A 20,135-nucleotide genomic window follows, 5' to 3' on the forward strand; every position below is an offset into this window, starting at 1 on the left:
TCGAGAAACGACTCGATAAATACCCTAAAAGTGACATAAAAGTCACTTATCATGCTCCTCCTATGACACCGGCAAATGATTTTAAGATAAGATCGGTGATGATTACTTTGATAGAGAAGCGTCAATATAGTGGTGCAAAGCATGAGAGTCCACTCAATCATCTTAAGGAGTTTGAGAAGTATTGCAATACCATCAAGGTGAATGGGGTTTCTTAAGAGTTCATTCGACTTAAACTTTTCCCTTTCTCTCTTATTGGATGTGCTCTAGAGTGGTTGGACGAAGAGGTGAAGCCAAACTCTTTGAGAACATGGGATAAAGTGACTAAGGAGTTTCTATCCACAAAAGCCAAGGTCAAGGCTATGGTAACCACTACTAAAACAATGGCTAAAATCAAAACCACTACTAAGTGAGAACTATAATAATCAAGGTCAACAAGGGTATGGAACTACTAAGTGATAAAGATAGAACTACTAAGTGAGAACTATAATAATTAAGGCTATAATAATCAAGGTCAAGGTCAACGTTAAGGGTATGGAAACTAAAGCCAAGGTCAAGGATATGGTAACCACTACTAAAACAATGGCTAAAATCAAAACCGGGGTAATTGGAGCAACCAAAACCGGGAAAATTTTCAAAACAACAATCAAAGGAGACCCCCTCCCGGATTTGCTCCAAGAACTCAAGGTAATGGTGAGAATTCCTATGCTCAACCTTCATCTTCTAGAACTACTTTGGAAGAAATCATCGAAAAGCAAACTAAAATTTTGAACACTTACATGTAAATAAGTGATAAAAAGTTCAATGAGATGATGACACACAACAAGATGCTTGAAACATAAATCACTCAATTAGAAAATACCTTGAAAGAGAGTGTTAATTCTAGCCCTTCTTCTTTACCCTCACAAGGAGTTGAACCTAAGAAACCCGTGTATTCTATCACCACAAGGAATGGGAAAGTTCTTGAAGAGAGAGTTTCTAGGAAGAGTGAGGAGGGTGAGAAGGTGAGTGATTCAAGTGAGGAAAAAGAGATTGATGTGTCAAGGAAGATGAGAAAAGAAGCCCAAGAGGAAGAGAAGAGTAATGAAAGAGTGCAAGAGGAGTTGACCCAAACTTCCATAACCCCAAAAGTTTTTGAGAAACAAAATTGATGAACAATTTGGGAGATTTCTTGATATGCTTAGGGAAGTTCATCTTTTAATCCCTTTCACCGAAGCCATGACTCAAATGCCAAGATATTCTAAGTTCCTAAAAGAAATCTTGAGTAGCAAGAGAGAGTGCAATGATATTGACTCGGTAAAGGTTGGGGAATGTGGTAGCTCTTTGATTCACAATTATTTACCCAAGAAAATGAAAGATTCGGGTTATTTCTCTATCCCTTGTAAAATTAATGGAAAATTGTTTCAAAATGCTCTTTTTGATCTTGGTGCTAGTGTGAGCATTATGCCTTATTCGGTCTTTAGGAAGCTTAAGTTAGGTGAGCTTCTTCCATCTAACATGACCTTGCAATTGGCCGGTCGATTTATTAAGTTTCCAAAGGGAAGAGTTAAGGATGTCCCCCTTAAGATAGGAGAGTTCACAATTTTGGTTGATTTTATTGTGCTTGAGATAGCGGAAGATGACAACATACCTATCATCTTAAGGAGACCTTTCTTAGCTACTTCAGGAGCTTTGATAGATGTGAAGGGTGGCCTTATTACTTTGAGGGTTGGTAACAATAAGGCTAGTTTTGAGCATAAATCGATGCATGAATCTTTGTCTTTTGTGAATGGAATTGTGTGCATCAATTCACCTCATTCCAATGATAATGTATGCATGATTGTTTCTTCAACTAACAATGTTCTTGAAGCTTGTAATGATGTGCCTTCGAGTGTTGAAAACAAGAAGGTTAGTGAAGACAACGAGGAGCCTTTAAAGCTTGTGGATGAGGAGGTAATTGATATTCCTCCATGGTTTAAGATCTACCCTCAAGAGGATGAGATTGACTCCAAGAGTGTTGATGGTGAGAAGCCATCCACTAAAAGGAGCAAGAAGACAAAGAAGAAAAAGAAAGCTTTTATGAAGAAGAAAACGAAAGTTGAAGCAAAGTGAACTTGATTCGGAATTTTCAACGACTGAGAATACATCAAACAATGATGAGAAGTTGCCAAGGAATGAGAAGAAGTTTGTTTCCTCTACCACTTTGAACAAGGTGATGTTCTTAAGACCTTAAGAAAGCGTTTCCCCGAGAGGTAACCCGGTTTTCTAACTTTTTCTTTTGATTATATCTTTCTTAGTTTTCTTTAAATTGTTTTTCTTTCTTTTACTTGTTTTATATTTGGATTAATAAGTTGGATTCATGGGCATTGGACCCCCTTCAAAGGAGCATGAACACAATGGGAAGGTGTTTCGTAGTAATTGGTGAGAATATGCTTTATATTATTGAATTTCGAGTTGAATGGGTAAGGTTATCAAAGAGGTAAGATTGGGAAAGTTGTGTTTAAATGTGAAGCAAATTTGTGCTTGGTAGGTTCATTATGGTGCTCTCATCATTGGGATGTTGAACCCACTGTTAAGGGGTTTAGAAACTGGTGCGTTTAGTGGGTTCAATAATCCCGGGATGATAAAGATCATTAAGCCCATAGATGAATGCACCAAGAACAAGAAGCAAGCAAAGAAGAAGAGAAGCAAGGGCGTAGGCGTGCGGGCCTTGTGCGCGGGAGCGCACTCCTGCTGCGCGACCGCGCAGGTGCCCAGCCATACCTACTTCTTCTTCTTTCTCCTTTCTTTTCCTCATTTTCACACTCAACCTCACCCTCGTCTGCACTCCTCTCTCTCCCAAACCGAAACCCTAACTTCCCAAACAACAAAAATCATCCCTCAAATCCTTCAAACAACTCACAAAATCAACAAATTCCTACTCAAATTTCATCATTTTCATCAAAAATCATACTACCTTCCTCCATTTCTTTTTCTCCAATCTCTTTCCTCCATTGAAGAGCAAATTGGGGATTTTTGGTGTGGTGGATTTTGGTGCTTAAAACTTGGTCAATCTTGCTTCTTGTATGGTATAATCATCTTCTTTACCATTATTTTACATTATTACATCAATTTGTAGTAAGAATTTGATTATGCATACTTGTGAATAGTAGTAGTATCATTTTGGTTGAATATGATGATTGATTGAGTAATTTGGTTGATTATATGTGTTGTTGTTGATTAAATTTGCCTTACATTGTGTTGTTATTGATTGTATAGCTTAATTGTGAAATTTGATTGCAATTTGTGGAAGGTTGAATTTGGTATTGTTGGTCGTAAGTGGTGATTGGAGTGTTGGTTGGTTGAACCAAGTATTGTGGTGGTGTTGTGGTTGTATTGTGATTGTGGTGATTTATGGAGTTGTGATTGAGTTTTGGTTGTGAACTTGTGAAGCAAACATGTCTAAGATCATGAAAGCCCTCACTTCTAAAAAGAGAAAAACAAACATAACCATTGAAAAACCTTCTCCATCAAACACACCTACTTCCCAAACACAAAATGAAGACCCTCTTCCACTACCCAAAACACGATTCGCCAACTAAAATCATAAACCACTTTGGAATGAATTCAAGAAAAGAACCATAAAGCCCTCACGGCATTATCATCAATCGAGCATGATTAAATTGGGAATTGGTGAGGACTTGTGGGTCTTATTTGACAATCTTAGGTTGGGTAGCTTCATCAACAAATGCTACCGAACCTACCTTGAACCGACTAGGGAGTTCTTAGCTTCTTTAACTACTACTTCGGTCGGTACCAAGGACTACCAAATAACCTTCCAACTCTTCAATGTGGAGCATCACATGTCTTTGGCCGAATTCAATGTGGCCCTTGATTTCAATCCGGGGCGGATATCCTTTCTCCGAGCATGATTATTTGGATGGGTACGCCCAAAATGCATGGTGGCATAATATCTCGGGGTTTGATGAGTTCACCACTCGCTATTCTCTTGCAAGTGACATTTTCCAACTATGTCTTCGAGTGCTTCATCGGTTGTTGGGTTACTCGATATTCCCAAAGCAAGACTTGGGAAAGATGTCGCATGCCGAGTTGGGAGTTCTTTGGATGGCACCTGGAGAAGAGTTGCGTGGTAAGTTGAACTTTGGGAACATATTCTTGAGAAATTGTATGGATATGCGGGGCCAAGAAGTCAGGAGACATTCCTTGTGGTAGCATAATGACTAGGTTGGCTACCAACCTTGGTTATGGTAGATATCTCCTTTCTTGTACTCCGGTGGGGAATGCCGACACCCTCTACCTCGACATTACTCAACTCCGACAAGTGTAATTCATAGCAAAGGGAAATGATGATGAGGTGTTTGATTGGTTAGTGAGGAATGCTTCGGTGTTATCTTTCGAACCCTTCCTTGACCTCCCTCCACCGGCATGCCTTGAATGTATGGTTTGTTCCCATTAGCAATCGCATCCCCGGTGAAGATGAAGACATGCAAGATGTCCTCAACAAAGAGCAAAAATTCAACAAAAACAAGATCAACGTCAACAACAACAACAACAACAACAAGAGCAAGAAGTGCCTTAACCTCAACATCAACAACATCGATTCTCTAACCCCAGCATGGAGGCTTTGAGTGCCCAAATGGCGGGCATGCAAGTTCGATTAGAGGGGATGTATGATCAAGATTTTGAGGCAATCTACAACCAAATGAGAGGCATCTCCCAAATGCAATAAGGTATGTTTCTCCAACAACAACTCTATAATGCGAGTGTTAACCCTGGGGAGATCACTCCCCCGGTTAACTACCCGTACTTCCCTTCTCAATTCGGTCCCGTACCGTCTAGTGGAGATGATGGAATCCTACTTACCCATATTGGCAAGGACCTCAAGGGTCCAATGCCAAGACTCGCTCATTTTCGGATGAGCACGGTAACTATGATTACCGTGTGCCCGGTGGTAGTGACTATAGGGGTGATCCTAACTACCCCTATGTCGATCCTACCCATCCGTTGCCACTTGAGTTGCTCAAGCAATTCACTCCCTTGGTCCCTTGGCAATAAGACAACTTTAGGGGTCATTTTGGCCACCTGGCTACACCGAGGGATGGGATCCTTATGGTCCCCATCCAGCTTCTCATATGATAGGGAGGATGATGATGATGATGCCGGGCTTAGTGGTAACTAGTTCCCCCTCTTTGTGTTTTTACCTCCATCCCTTTTATTATGTGATCTTTGTTTTATATTGATGGGATGTTGAGATGTATTTTTGTTTAGCTTGGGGGGACACTAGTCTTATGGAAGGGTCTCAGTGGCCAATTTTGTTGTTGTTCGATGTCCTTGATTTTTCATGCCTTGATGGTTTATGATTGCTTATCTTGATCTATACTTGATGTAGTTGAGTGTTGTTATTTTCCATGATTATATCATGTTTTTGTTGTTGAAAATGTTTTGATGATTGATTTTGATGATGATTGCTCTTTCATGATGAGTTGGTGATTTTGCTCCCTTGAATCCAAATCCCTAAATCCAAAACCCTTGAATCCAAATCCCTTTGATCCAAATGATTATAGTTTAGGTGTATAGTTGATTTTGTTATTTGAGTGTATACTTGATTTTGATATTTTGATTAATTTGCTTTGATTTTGATTTCATAGATTGGTTTGTTTTTTTTTATTTGTCTTTCTATTTTTGATTTTGCTTTCTTTTTTATTTTGTTTTGAAGTTACTAACCGTTTTCTTTGTATATAGTTCCATTTTCTCTTTTTCATTCTCACTCGGTTTTAACAATTCTTGCTATGCTTGATTGGAGCTTCATGGAGGTGGTAGTTTCGTTACCCCACCTTTCTTAGCTTAGCTTGGATTCCCGGTGAGATCTTTCTTATTTCCCTCTTTTCTTTATTTTCTTTCATTGTTTGCATAGACTAGGATTAGTTTAGGAAGAGTTGAATGGTTCGAGGATGTTTGCTTTGTAACACCAAGGGTGTTTGGGGTCATTGGCGATGGTGTCGAATGACCACCTGTTTGACGATTGGGATTTATATGACACACATGCATCTTTGCACTTTTCTTCATCTTTTCCTTTCTTTTCGTTTTCTTCTCTTTTCTACTTTCCTTTTTCTTTTTATTCTTTTTAAAAATGCAAAAATACAAAAATACGATTTTAAGGCTTTCTTTTCATTTTCCTTTCATGTAATGCTTTTGTTATGGACATAATATACTTTTGCTTTTGAATGAATGGTTTCCTATGTGGTATCGGTATGCACGGTTTGAGAGTATATTTGGTTGACTCTAGGATAGAGTATGCTAAGGTAGTGTCATTAGAACTTTTGGGATCTTGAAGCCGGATTCTAATTGTTTGTGGAAAGTTGGAGTTGCTCACCTTTGGTGAATTTGAAACTAATAGTGAGTTATTGCTACAACCGTGTGAGGTTTCATTCTTTTCAAGCCTTCTACATATTTTGCATGAGCGGCACATAGATTCTTGACTATTGTATGCTTTATCTAGAACTTGACTCTTGTCTCCCGAGATCACGACCGAGCCATTTAGGAATGACAAAGGCATCTTTTCGCGGTGGTGATTTTTCTTTTTCTAGGATAGTTTTCTATTTCTTTATTTTGGGTTTTCATTTGCCTACTTGCTAACCATTTGAGCTATAAACCTTCATTTCAAGCCATATCTTTAATTTTGAGCCTTTTGTTTCATTCTTGTTTCCATTATTGGTTTTTGTAAAGCAATTGATCATTATTGTTGGAGATTATGGTGGATTAGTTGGATATTGGTTCTTATAATGTATGCAAGTTTGTGTTGTAAATATCTTGTGAATAAAAGGCAAATGCCAAGTTGAAAAAGCCGTCCATAGTTAAAAGAGGTGAGGACAATGAAATAAAGTGAAAAAATTGAAAAAAATGAGAAAAAGCAAAGCAAATTCAAAAAGCTTTGGCAAAATTGAAAAAATGTGAAAAATGAAAAAGTTCAAAAATATTTTGATGTAAGTATTTTTCTCCCCATTTTGAGCATTGAGGACAATGTTTCATTTTAGCTTGGGGAGAAGCGTTTTTACGCTTTTTGTATATATGTTTGTGATTCTGGCTTTGAATAAGCTTGGGGGTGTTGGTGTTTTTGTTTGGTGATTGCTTGATTATGGTGTTGAGGATTGATCACCCTTTGCTTCACAATTTAGGTATACCACCAAATTTCAAATTTTAGCCTACCTTCACCCTTTTCGCCCTTACATTATAACCCTTCTCAAGACCTTTTGACCTTTGTGGTTGAGTCACAAGTCGGTGGAGGGAGATGTGAGTCAAGTCTGTGGAGCGATGTGCATTATTCAAGATGTCGAGTAGCCTTAAATCTCTTTCTTTTTCTGGTTCCTTTGAGGAATCATTGAGATGCTCACTAGAGGTGGATTTGAAGCTAATTGGGAGAACGTGGTAAGAATGTGTGAGATGAAGGTGAATTGTGTTTCATTAGTTCTCTATGCTTAGCATATCCTATGTTTCAATCAACCTTAGATATCTTGGAGCTTGCATACCCTTATTGTATAGAAAGTTGTTTATTCACTTGCATTTGGTCATTTGTAAAAGTCCATTTCAAAAGCTTCTTGTTTGAATTTTTGATTTTACTTTCTTTTATTGATTTGCCTCATTTTACCTTCAAGAGTTATGGGTCAAACTCTTTGGATACCCTTACGAGATCTCACTCGACTTTGGGGTTTAAAGGGCTTGTTGTAGCTAAAAACAACCGTGATTCCTACGAAAGTGAGTTTTAGAGTACATTCTTATCTCTTTCTTTCCTTTTTCTTGTTTGAATAAGTCTTTCATCCTATTTCTTCTTGCTTTGTTTTGCTCGAGGACGAGCAAAAGTCTAGCTTGGGGGAGCTTGATGAGTGTCATTTATGGCACTCATTTAGCTTCTTTTAGGATGATTTTTCATTGCTTTTACGTCTCTTTTATCTCTTTTTCTTTAGTTTTACTTGTGCTTTCTCTAGTTTGTGTTTTCCTTAATTGTTTTCTCATTTTCTTTCTTTTCTTAGTTTATTTTTCCTTTTCTCCTTTACTTGTTTGCTTCTCTTTGATTTTAGGAGATTGATGATGTTCTAGAAGCTCATTGGCGTTCTCTCGGGGTATACAAAGCTTAGGATGCAACACATTTCTTCTTCTTGAAGCTCAAAAGTGAAGGAGTGCATAAACCAAGTCTTCAAGCCCGCGTTTTCATGCCGCGTGGACATCAAAGTCGATGTTGAACCCACCGTGAAGGCCTCTAGTGACTGCCTCCCCCAACATGTATCATGTGGAACGCACAGGAGCATCAACGAGCGCACGGAAGAAAACTCCCCTGCTCCCAGGCGCGGCTGCGCAAGGCTGTGGCATGGCCGCGCAGGTGCTAGGAGTAGCCGCGCAGGTGCTAGGAGTAGCCGCGCAGCCTCCTTCCCCCTGTTCTGTACCTATTTTGTTGCGATCGCGCTATGGGATGAGAGGTCGTGCCATTTGGGGTTCTTTTGGACGTCTAACTAACTTCTCCTTAGTTAGTTTTACTATATATATAGAATTCCTTTATTTCTAGAGAGCGAATCATTAGAGAAGAATTAGAGATTTAGTTTTTGATAGATTTGATTAGAATTTTAGAGAGAGAAGCTCAAGATTTTGGAGACTTTGTTCTTAGATTTTAAAGAGAGAAACTTGGTATTTGATTATTGCTACATTTTGATCTTCATTCCTCTTTGATATTGATCAAAGTGTTGTAAGAATTCTTTCGGTTTCAATGCAATTTTATGTTTGATTTTTGATATATTATTGAATTTCATTAGTTTTGTTTAATTTTGATTGTTGATATTTGGATTACAATGTTGATGATGGAATTGATGATTAGTTTTGTTATGCTTTTCAAATTTACACTTGTACTTGTATTAGTGATAATCTATAGTTAATTTGGGGTTTTTGATTGATTTGATGATGTGATTAAATTGGTTGATGAAATTTGTGCATGTGTTTGATTTGAAGAGGAGTAACTAACCTTGATTATCAAGCTAGATTGCATAGTAGTTTTCAATGACATGAAAAATTGATTTGGAAGCTATTATTATCGATTGATCTTATTTTGTGATTTTCCTTTGAAGTCATTTGTAGAGACATCTAGCTTGACCCTAGGAAATAGCTCTTTGAGTGATTTTGATTGCAAATATCGTTTTCCCTCTCATTACTTGATTGGTCAAATTCCCGACAAATTAGCAAGTTTATCATGAGTGCATGTGGATCCTAAATTCCCTAGTGGTTTGATATTTGAATTCTATTTGTTAGTTTTGATTGAGTTTCTTCGATAGCTTAGATCAACCCATTGTTTGAGACTTCGGAATAGCTTAGCTTGAGACCTTAGCAAATACCGCATTCCATTGGGTTCGACTCGGACTTACCCCTATACTTGGGGTTGGGTTTGGTTTTATAAATTTTGTTTTGATTAGGGAATCTAGAAATCAACGACCTAGGTTTCACCCGTGTCTTGCTGGTTTCTTTTTTCTCTTGCCGTTTTCAAGCCCTCCTTTTGCTCTCTTGCTTCTTCCTTTTGTTACAGCTCTTTTAGGATCAAGTATTATTGGTACACTTGTACTTGTACTGGATGCCGAAGAAACATCATTATTGCTTTGAGTGTTGTCTGCCACATCAGAAATGTCAGAAGCAGCTTCTGCACCTTCTTCTCTCTAAGCAGCAGTAGCAAGTAAGTCTTCCACCATTTTTAGACTATTTCTGAAACTTTCTTCCATAAATGCTCTTGTCTCTTCATTTTCTTGACTTTTTAAGATTAGATTGTAGTATTTCCTCATCATTGTTTGCTTCCATGAAATATATGGCTGTGTAGGATCTAGATTCTTCAACCTATTCCATGCCTTTGTTTTTGCAAACTTAGTCCATCATTTTGTAACATACTTGTCTGGTATTCTTGTTACTGAATGTAGATGTAGAATTCTGATGCATGATAGCATAACCATCCAGATGCTTCAAAATTTTTGCAAGTACACCATACACTTTGGCTCTTATGTATATGGTTTACTTGATGTGCAAACCATGGCTTGTCTTCTAGGGTTACTTGATAAAGTAGACATTCTTCATTTCTCCCTATCATTTGAACAGTTGTTGCCATAGAGTATCCAAACTCCTCTTCAAAATCTCTGAAGAGTGACAAAGCGAAAACTTGTTCACCAAAATCATGTAGCTACATTTAAGCTGCTATATATTTTGTGTTATTTATGTACTTTTGAGTTAACTTTTTACTTATGCAGCATGCTTTATCATTCTGGACAGTGGTAATGAAGTGAATGCTATTGACTTGCTACAGGTAAACTCATCATATTTCTCTATGCTTCTCCAACGATTGGTTGTCTTCTTAAATATGGTATAAAATTCTATCAAGGTAGTTGCTTTACTTGCTTTGAATCCTATAGCATGATTAGTGCTTTCACTCCTTTGTGACAACAAGATTCCTGTTGAAAAGAAATCTTTACTAAGGGCAGGACACCATTTCTCTTTCAATTCGTACACTCTTTTGTACCAATGCTATCAAGTCATATTTCTACATCATTGCCTGCCACTTTTCTTCAAATTTTTGTTCTGTCACACACCACTTTAAGCATTGGTTGAATGCATACTTAAACTCTTTGCCTTTTTTAAGAGCCCCAAATCTGGTTATTGCATTTTTTTTTAAATGCCATATACAAAGTCTATGCCATGTATTAGGAAGCACCTACATTGAAAATAAAAGGGTCACTTCATGCATTAAAAAGGGTTACTTTATGCAGTTAAAAGGGTAACTTTATGTTGTCAGAACTTATTATTTAGGGTAAGATGTAAATATAAATTTTTTACCTACTCAATTGCATTTGCCATTGCTTAGTCCTGGTTAGTGAATATTGAAGTTGTTGTTCTATCCTCCATAGCTTTCAAGAAGGTTTCTAGTAGTCATACAAACGATTTTATTTTTTCATCCCCAATAAAAGCACATGCAAACATACAATTATGCCAGTGATTGTTTATGCCAGCAAATGGAGCACATATAAGATTATATTTGTTGGTTCTGTATGTTATATCAAAGACAAGCACATCTCCATATATCTTATAGTCTTCTAGCATAATTGAATCCCTCCTAAAGATTGGAAATTCTTCCTTCATTGTCAAACTTTACTCTAAAAAAGAAGTTTGGATCCTCTGATTGTTCATGATTTAAAATGTTCACTAAAGTTTAAGCATCTCCAACCTCAATTTGTTCCATTCTTAACCATAAGCAGAAATTCAGGTGATCTACAACACTATACCCTACATCCTGTTCTCCTGCAGCTTCTGTAGACATGTAATTGAAAATGTCCATTGTAGTTAGACTTGAAGATTTCATTGTTTTGATTGCTTCAGTTTTTTCTTCTATCATTTTTCTTGTAGAACGATGCAAATAATGCCCCTGTGACCTTGTTAGCTCGTGGTTATGTTGTATACATGAGCCACCACCTCAAACTGTCCTTCTTTATTCACTTTTGCTCTAATGCATGCCATGCAATTTGATCTTGTAATGGCTACTTGTCTTGGCTTTCTTGTTTCTACATTTACATTCTCTTCATCAACCATTTCAACTAAGTTTGTTTTCTTATCACCTGAATTTCTCTTTCCTTCAGCAGAACACACATAATTTTTCTCACTTACTATATTTGTGTGTGTGATGTATCTAATTTTATGCTTTTTTTTTATTGAAAACCCTAATATGAGAGCATGTTTTTCATATAAATCCAATATTTCTTCAAAAGTTTCACTTACCACACCAACAAATGATCCTCTAAGATCTAAACCAGAAGCATCAATTGGATTTGCATATGTGATTTAATCAGACACATCAGATAACCAGAGGCAGCTTATCATTCTGTTTATATGGGTCACTTTTATGCATAAAAAGGGTAATATTTGTGCATACAGAGGGTGACGTTTTTGCATACAAAAGATACCAACATTTTTGGAAAAAACACAATCATAGTAATACTATGTTTTATATGGGTCACTTTTATGCATAAAAAGGGTAATATTTGTGCATACAAAGGGTAACATTTTTGCACACAAAGGATAACAACATTTTTGGGAAAAGCACAATTATAGTAATACTACGTTTTGTATGGGTCACTTTTATGCATAAAAGGGTAACATTTATGCATATAAATGGTAACATTTATGCATACAAAAGGTACACTACAAAATATGGACATGACATTCACTGCTATCAACATTCACTGCTATCAACAAGTACATTATCATCAATTAAGTTTAAGGTTACCTTTAGTTAAATTGGAACACCTTGATTCGTGCTTGTACTTTCCCTATCCTCGTTCATTAATGGCGCTTGAATTTGTTTTTCCCCAAACATGCTGTTATCATCATCAACTCGAGCAACTTCTCTGTTATCATCATCAATTTGAGCAGTTTCTCTGTTATCATCTACAAAATTCTCCATTTCATCTTCTAAGATTGTGCAATTTAGGTCGAAATCCCCTAACAATGGAGTTTGAATTTGCCTCTATTTTTGTAGAAAATCGAGGATCAAAGTATTGCAATTTGATGTATTGTTGCTGATGAATCCTCCATTGATGATCGAAGCCGCAAAGTAATCGTTTTCGAGTTTTCTCACTTTCTCTCTCCTCCATTGTTGCTCTGCGATTTTTAAATTTGAGGTCTGAGTTTTCGCATCTTTTTTATGATTTTTTTTTTCAAAAAGGAAAATAAGCTGGCATGTGTGTGCGCCGCCGATTTACTATAATTTATTGTAAACCGGGGGCACACAAAAGTTGTTACCTCTCTGACCTCGATTCTATTTTAGGGATATATTGTACTCGAGTTCTTCTTTTAAGTCTATTGTTTGGTCTCATGTTATGCATGATGGCAACTTTGTCGCTTATCATTTAGCTAATCTAGTTCCGTTTGGTTGGGAACAAGTGTTGGAATTACATTGTCTGCACGAAGTTTCTCCGTATGTACTTATGGACATTTCGTCTTTGGATTAATATACTAGCTTGGTTTTTCTTAAAAAAAAAATATGCTGCGTAAACCCCTTTCATTACGCTACGTCATAAACTCAACCATTAAGTCAATTATCAAACCATATTATAAAAGTGAAAATAAATGTATACAATTACAAATCATAAGGTTTAATTACACAAAAAAGATACGATGAAGTTTACTTAAAGTATGGAGTAGTAATCCGGTACGATCAAACCACACACTATTTTACAATAAAAACACAAAACAATGAAGTACAAAGATACCCTGGCATGCTCGATGGCTGGATACTGGGGATTCAAAATTTGAAATCCCGTCTACAAAGGTCAAATACTACTATTACTACTGCTTCAATTCCCACTTTCAACCTATTTCATTCATTCTACAAACTTTCCATTTTTCACTCTCCTCTCAAAATCTCCCTTTCATTCTTCATCTTTAAACAATGGCGTTGCCTTCCAACTGCGACGAAAATGCTCCTGCTGTCGAAATCACCATTGATTACCTCTCTTCCGAAGATCTCAAGCCCTTATCTGACCCCGATACCCAGATTCAGGTTTCCCCTCTGTCTCTCTCTTACTTCAATCGTTTAGTTTTCTGCCATTTTCTTTGATTGCATTGTTTTGTTTGTTTGTTTCGGAAGATTTGTTGAAAAATTGAAAACTATAGATCTGATTTTAAGAAATAATTTGACCCTTTAGTTAAAATGGGTGTATGAATTTGCAGGGTTTACTTGAGGGTTTGGAATCGAAGGATTGGATTAAGGTCTGTGAATCTTTGAATGATACTAGGAGATTGGCTATTTATCACTCTACTCTTTTGCTCCCATTGTTGTAAGTTTTTGAAATTTTATTTTACTTGTTAATTCTTGGAAATTGCTGAATACGTTTCGGAAAATAGTGTGCTAATGTATGTTTTGGGAATTCAGGGAACCGGTTGTAGGGGTGTTGGTGAAGGCTATGAAGAATCCAAGAAGTGCTTTGTGCAAGACATCTATTATGGCTGCTGCTGATATCTTCGTTGCGTATCGTGATAAGTTGTTGGAACCTGTTTTCTCTGGTGGTTTTGACAATTTGGTAAAACCTCATTCATTCGCTCTTGCTCCTACGTGCATCTTTTATATAAGAATGGCTGAATTGTGTAGAGTTCAACCTTTTGTCAATTGCTCGATGATCTAATCTTCCAATTTTAGATTAATTTGAGTGGAGTTTGGTCGACATATAAGTAGTGGTTGGAGAAAAAAGATCGTGAACTTTATGAAAGACCTAAAAATTTTGGGGGCATTGTTTTTATTTCTCGACCATGATGTTATTGGTCTTTTCTTTGGTAATGGTGAATCATCTATTGTTTGTTCGAGTTTAAACTTGTTTACATATGAACTTGCTTGAATTGGATCATTGCTTTTTTCGATTCCCTTATCTATTTATTTGTCTAGTTATATTTGTTTTGTTATGCAATCAACTAAATAACTAGTGAGTTGAGACAGAACTCAATGATGTCTTGTGCCAAAAGAGATGGCGTGATGAATTGTCTCTAAGTCGATTTTTATTGTTTGAATTTGATACATGTGAAATATGAAATAATCTAGTATATGATAATTAAGCTATGGTCTGTGGATCCATGTTTGATGACTAAGAGAATTGTATAATTGCAGTGATGTTTAGTTATTAACAACATTGATTTGGGTTGCTCTTGAAATATGAGTTGCTGGTTTTTGCTATATATATAATGCTCTATATAGAGCTTGGTTTAAGTGTCAGTTATTAGACTATGAGTGCACGCCTTCCACGTTATAAGAAACATACAAAGGGTAAAAAAAAAAACTATGCATACCCACACACATACCATTATGGTCCCCGCTTTCTGGCACCGTAATTAAAAAAACAATAAACAAGATCCACTACCTTATTTTTCATCCACTTATACTCAACAAAACACACCATCAATTTTCTCCTAAAACTATGTGCCCAAGAGAATTGTGAAGTTTTTTGTGGGACGGAGGGGGTATTTTATACTATTGATACCTTCCTACATTGTTTATACTATTTTACAATGAATAGTATTCCCTCGTTGATCACTCTTTGTCTCCTTGTGAAAATTAAAGATATGTCTTGGATATTCTTGTGATTGAGATTGGATTCATTATGAATAGATGCTAATAAATTCATCTTACATGTAAATAAGAAATTAGAAACGCACATAGGGAATATGTTATGTGGGTGCTAATACCAGTTACTTCGATTTTTCTTGAACTAAGGTAGTTTTAAACAATTAGTTAATAGTTACTATGGTGTTTTAACAAGTCTATACTTTAGCAATCGAATTTATTCTTTCATTGGATAACTTTCTACGAGTCCATATAAAGTATATAAGATGTAATTCTATGATACAACTTTCTTATGTTTCCTAGAAAGTTTGAATAAAGTCTAATTTCTTATATGCAGGCATGTTTAGCTTAGGTGTGTTATTTGAAACCTTAGATCTGGTCAACTTGCTTTAGAATTTTTATTTATATTATCATTGTTGCTTATCAGTTACTCCCTTTGTCTTGTTTGCCCTAGTTTCTAATTGGTTTGTATTTTCGAGTTTGCCCTTAGTTTTAAAAGAATATAAGGGATCATTTCTTTACTCTCACACATAGGCTTTGTTCGATTTAACTAATTTTTCAAACAAAATTTTTTCTAGTTGAGGTTGTTTTGCTTGAAAAATATGTGTAAACTTTCTCTCTCTCTCTCTCTCTCTCTCTCTCTCTTGTTCTTGTGTGTAAAATTGTTTGTGAAGAATTATTTGTATTTTTTTGTTTGTAAAAAATTACTATTTTGTTTGCACTCATCTTGACATGATCTGTTTGATATTTGTCATTTAAGTTAAGATAATTTTAACCTAATGGCAACAAAGTAGTCAGATGGTCGAGCACTGGTTCTGAAAACTGATCATAGAATGTTCTGAGAAATTTATAATCACAAGGGGCAGGTATGGGTTGGGGTTAGCTAAGATGGAACTAAAAATCCATAATCAATAAGAGTATTGGCTTTTCAGTTTTTAAGATTATGATACCTAGTGAGTGACATTCAACTTTTTAATTGACTATACACTTATAAATATCAAATCCAATGGTTTCCTATGTTACTCGGACTCTTCATTTCACCTCACGTACCCGTGTCAGACCCTCGACACTCGGACATGGGTGAGACACTTCATTTTAGTTCAAAATCATTGAAATTTTTCTAAAAAAGCCGGGTTGGACACTTGGACACGTATCCGTGTCGGACACGGGTACCTGAGTCCAAGTAACATAGATGGTTTCTGTGTAAGAAATTGTATCAAGGAGCTTTCATACATGTTACTGTATGTGGTTTTTATTTGCTTATACTACATGTTAATGGTGTTTAGCTGTCTTGATGCTGCTTTATACCAAGAGTTGTTCTGTGTTCATAGACGACTCACTATTGTACCGCTTATTCTGTCTGTTGCATTCATGATCATGCATACTACAAAATTTTTTTAGTATAGCATTTCGTGTAGAATGTCATTCAGTTTTATTCTTTTTGTAATCATTTGGTTTATTGCTTTTTAGCCAGCACCAGAAGTGGTCTTTATTGTCTGCTTGTGATATAGCCATATAGATCAAGAGGAATATGAATAGAGGATTATTCTGTTTTCCTGCCTTTAGGATTTGGATATTTTCTTTGCTATGTAATTTGATTTTTCACGGAGGGGAGCTTTTTGTTGCACATAGTTTCAGATGGTAACAAAAGCCAATGTCTTAACATGATAAATTCTTTTATGATTGCTTGAATTGACAGAAGGCTTATACACTAAGATTCTTCTGGAATCTGTGTCCTTTTAAAAAATGTGGGTTCATCTCTCTGGGACTTTAACGAAGTTGTTCCATCCACAAGAAAATTAGTTACTAGAGCAATTGTTAGGTTGGGCCAACAGATTTATTCTGTAAAAGATATGGCAAGTTGAAATTTGATTTAATTCAGCAACCAATATAAACACCTTTTCTCAACATGTAAAGAAATTCGTTAAATGATTCTTTCATGGGAAATTCTACATAGTACCTTTGTACTTATGTCATTATAGGGAGCATGTGTACCCTTCAATTTTGTCTTAATGAATCACTGTGAACACTGAACAATTAACAAAAAAAAAAGTTAGATAGCTTTTAGTGGCTAATGTTGCTGGAATTACATTGTAAGCTTGCAAGCAAATGCTATAAATTGGAACTGACCTTCTACACACTTTTGTTTGCCCATTTGCTTCTTCACTCACAATTCTCTTTCTTTTCACTCAAACTTTCTTTATTGCAAAGACCAAAACTCACTCATGATGAATATATATATGCCTTGTCAACAGTAAGGATTTCATTGATGGCTTTGTTATCCATGTCATCTCCACCAAATTCTTAATCATCTTTCTCTCTCCTTAACTTTTGCTTCACTTAAAGCATGTATCCTTGTGCTGAAGGATCTTGGTCATCGGTAGAGGTTGTTATGACCTTTTTTTCATGCACTAGAAGATGTTGAGGGGGCAGAGTAGGAGGGAAGGGAGGCAGACTATTGGCATAATCTCCCAGGTTCAAGAAAATAAGAAGCTGAATGTTAATTTGGGTGGTTTCACTTTGATTCATGAAGACAAAATTGGAAATGGCTCAAGTAAATGAGTACCACGTACAATTTTCTTCTATATTTTTGATGTGTTAGCTCTGATTTTTTTTTTTTGGAGAGAAGGGGTGGGGGGGGGGGGGGGGGTTGCGTTAATGTCTACACTTTTACTGCCTTTACTAGTTTATCGGAGTAATAGTTCCATACATCTATACTAGTGTTATTTGGTCCCTTGTTCTGCTTTTGCTCTTACGTTTCTTTCTCAATACTCTGTCCCACATGCCCTAACCGAAATAATTGAAACAAAAATAAGAATATAGGCAGCAACTAAAGGATATGGGATCTTGTCATTTTTCTTTTTTTTTTTTTTTTTTTGTTTTCGATCTGGTACATGCAGGCTAGATTGGGCTGCTCTGTCTCAGGGTATCAGCCCGGCCCATTAAGACCTCTTCTCCCCAGTCCCCACCCCATCTTTCTCTCAAGCCTTCTCCAGAATGAGATCCTTGGTCCCCCCTATAGAAATTGGGAAGTGATGGCACTAGGCCACGAGGGCCTTCGGCAAATCTTATTTGTTTGATGGTGCTTTCTATTAATTTTGAGATTCATTTGTAAAACCATTTTAGTTACTGATGTCACTAGGCCACAGGAGCTTCGGCAAATCTTATCTGTTTGATGGTGCTTTGTATTGATTTTAAGATTCATCTATCAAAACTGTTTTAGTTTTATGTATAATTCTTCTGTCTCTGTATCTTAATTTGCTGCTAATTTCCCATGATGTGCCCTCAGCTGCTACAACTTTTGCTGAAAGCATCTCAAGACAAGCGGTTTGTGTGTGAAGAAGCAGAAAAGACCTTGAAAACACTGGTTCAGTCTATTACCCCTCTTCCTTTGCTTCATAATCTTCAAAAATATGCCCGCCATTCCAATCCAAAAGTCAGGGCTAAAGCTGCTGTATCCATCTCTAATTGTGTATCCAGAATGGTAACATCTCATTTTGTACTGTTTGTGGATATGGTTATGTTATTCTTGTGGCGTTTCACTTATCCGGTAATATTGACATAATATAACAAATGTCTTTTGATTACAGAGCTTCCAAGATTTACAGGACTTTGGGTTGGTTTCACTGGTTCAAGTAGCTGCTAATCTGCTGAATGACAGGCTTCCAGAAGCCAGAGAAGCTGCGCGTAGTATTACCATGTCAGTATACAAGTCATTCACTGAAAATGAAGATCAAAAGCCAGAGTCGTGGCAAATTTTTTGCGAGTCTAATCTACCAGTACTTCATGGACAATCCATAATCAAAATCACAACTAGTAATTAGGCATATAGCTGCTACAGGCAGCAGCAGCAGCCGTGTACATAAAGTATGTTTGATCTTCTCTGAAGATGCGTTCAGAAAATTTAGGTCCTCATCAGTTTGTTTGTGATTTACTAGTTGATGTTAAGCTGTATCACGTGCTTGCTACGAGTGTGGAAAATGCGTATCTCTTTTCAAATCAAACGTAATCGAGTTTTTTTTGTCTAAGGTGATACTGTCGTGTATTGTAACCCCTGCTGGCATGGTGTGCCCTTTTTTGATGTCTATCTTCGTTCTGGCATTGTTATAAGCTCCTTATCATATTACTTTTATAATATAAGAACATGGATTTTGGGGCTGAAAGTTGAATGTTAGTATTCATTGAATATATTAATATTTGTTTGAAAATTATACACCATACATTCTAAACTAACAAGAACTTTTTTTTTTTTTTTTTTTTTGAATAGCAACAAGAACTTGTTTAACTATTCTATAACGTGTGCACACTATAAGCTGTTTGTTTAGGGGAGTAAGAAGGGAGTGACAGAAGAAATGCAGTGCTTGTTTATGGGGATGTGTATTAGAAGGGGATTATTGGGGATAGGGATAATAGACCAAATTGGGTAAGGGGAAAAGTGAGGATAAGGGATAGAAAATGGGTTAAAAAGAATAAATTACCCTTATTGAATAAGGAGAAAAGTGAGAATAAGTTTGTAATTTTATCGAATATCCCAAGTTATTTCTCATATATACTCACATACCAAATTAGATTAACAATTATTAAACCTATATCACCTATTAATTTCCTACCTTTATCCTCCCTCTTTATCCTATTCTTCTTATCAAATGCTTTATAGGAGTAGAATAGAAGTGGTTTTAAATAACAGTACAGCTATGCATAAGGGAGGCTTGTAGGTTGTAATGCGGATGAGAAACTTTATCTGCTGAAGGTTTACAACATGGATGCATGAAACTTGGTGGAAGAAGATGTAGAAGAAATGCCACATGTAATGACATGTGGGTGTGTTCAATATTTAGGGTCCAAATAAAGGTATCAAAAGTGGCCCGATTCGAAAATCCCATCTATTTTGAATTGTAACCAATCAGATTTGATCCGAGAAATTCAGGATCCCGATCTGAAAACGAGTTGAACTCAACTCGAATTCAAATTCAACACGAGCTGAACTTAATCCAGCATCGATTTAACCTTGAATTCAACCTGAAATCGATTTGACCCG

The 20,135-nt window shown here is 36.4% G+C and overlaps 1 protein-coding gene across 1 annotated transcript; it reads left to right on the top strand.

Moving 5' to 3' along the window:
* Positions 1–13,261: 13,261 nt before the first annotated feature.
* Positions 13,262–19,246, top strand: LOC145582152 (uncharacterized). Its single transcript, XM_081639167.1, has 5 exons — positions 13,262–13,546; positions 13,717–13,823; positions 13,919–14,066; positions 18,387–18,581; positions 18,688–19,246. Exons 1-5 carry the CDS (start codon positions 13,436–13,438, stop codon positions 18,919–18,921), a joined length of 795 nt encoding a protein of 264 aa, XP_081495293.1. The 5' UTR covers positions 13,262–13,435; the 3' UTR covers positions 18,922–19,246.
* Positions 19,247–20,135: the final 889 nt, after the last annotated feature.

The sequence above is a fragment of the Chenopodium album genome, chromosome 15 (assembly GCF_948465745.1).
Source record: "Chenopodium album chromosome 15, dcCheAlbu1.1, whole genome shotgun sequence".
Lineage (NCBI taxonomy): Eukaryota > Viridiplantae > Streptophyta > Magnoliopsida > Caryophyllales > Amaranthaceae > Chenopodium > Chenopodium album.

What these genes read in the sequence shown, in the direction of transcription:
- LOC145582152 (XM_081639167.1), top strand. Translation starts at nt 13,436, where the DNA reads ATGGCGTTGCCTTCCAACTGCGACGAAAATGCTCCTGCTGTCGAAATC. An exon ending in CTGGTGGTTTTGACAATTTG is followed by an intron (nt 14,067 to 18,386) that starts GTAAAACCTCAT and finishes ATGTGCCCTCAG; the next exon opens with CTGCTACAACTTTTGCTGAA. An exon ending in CTAATTGTGTATCCAGAATG is followed by an intron (nt 18,582 to 18,687) that starts GTAACATCTCAT and finishes TTTTGATTACAG; the next exon opens with AGCTTCCAAGATTTACAGGA.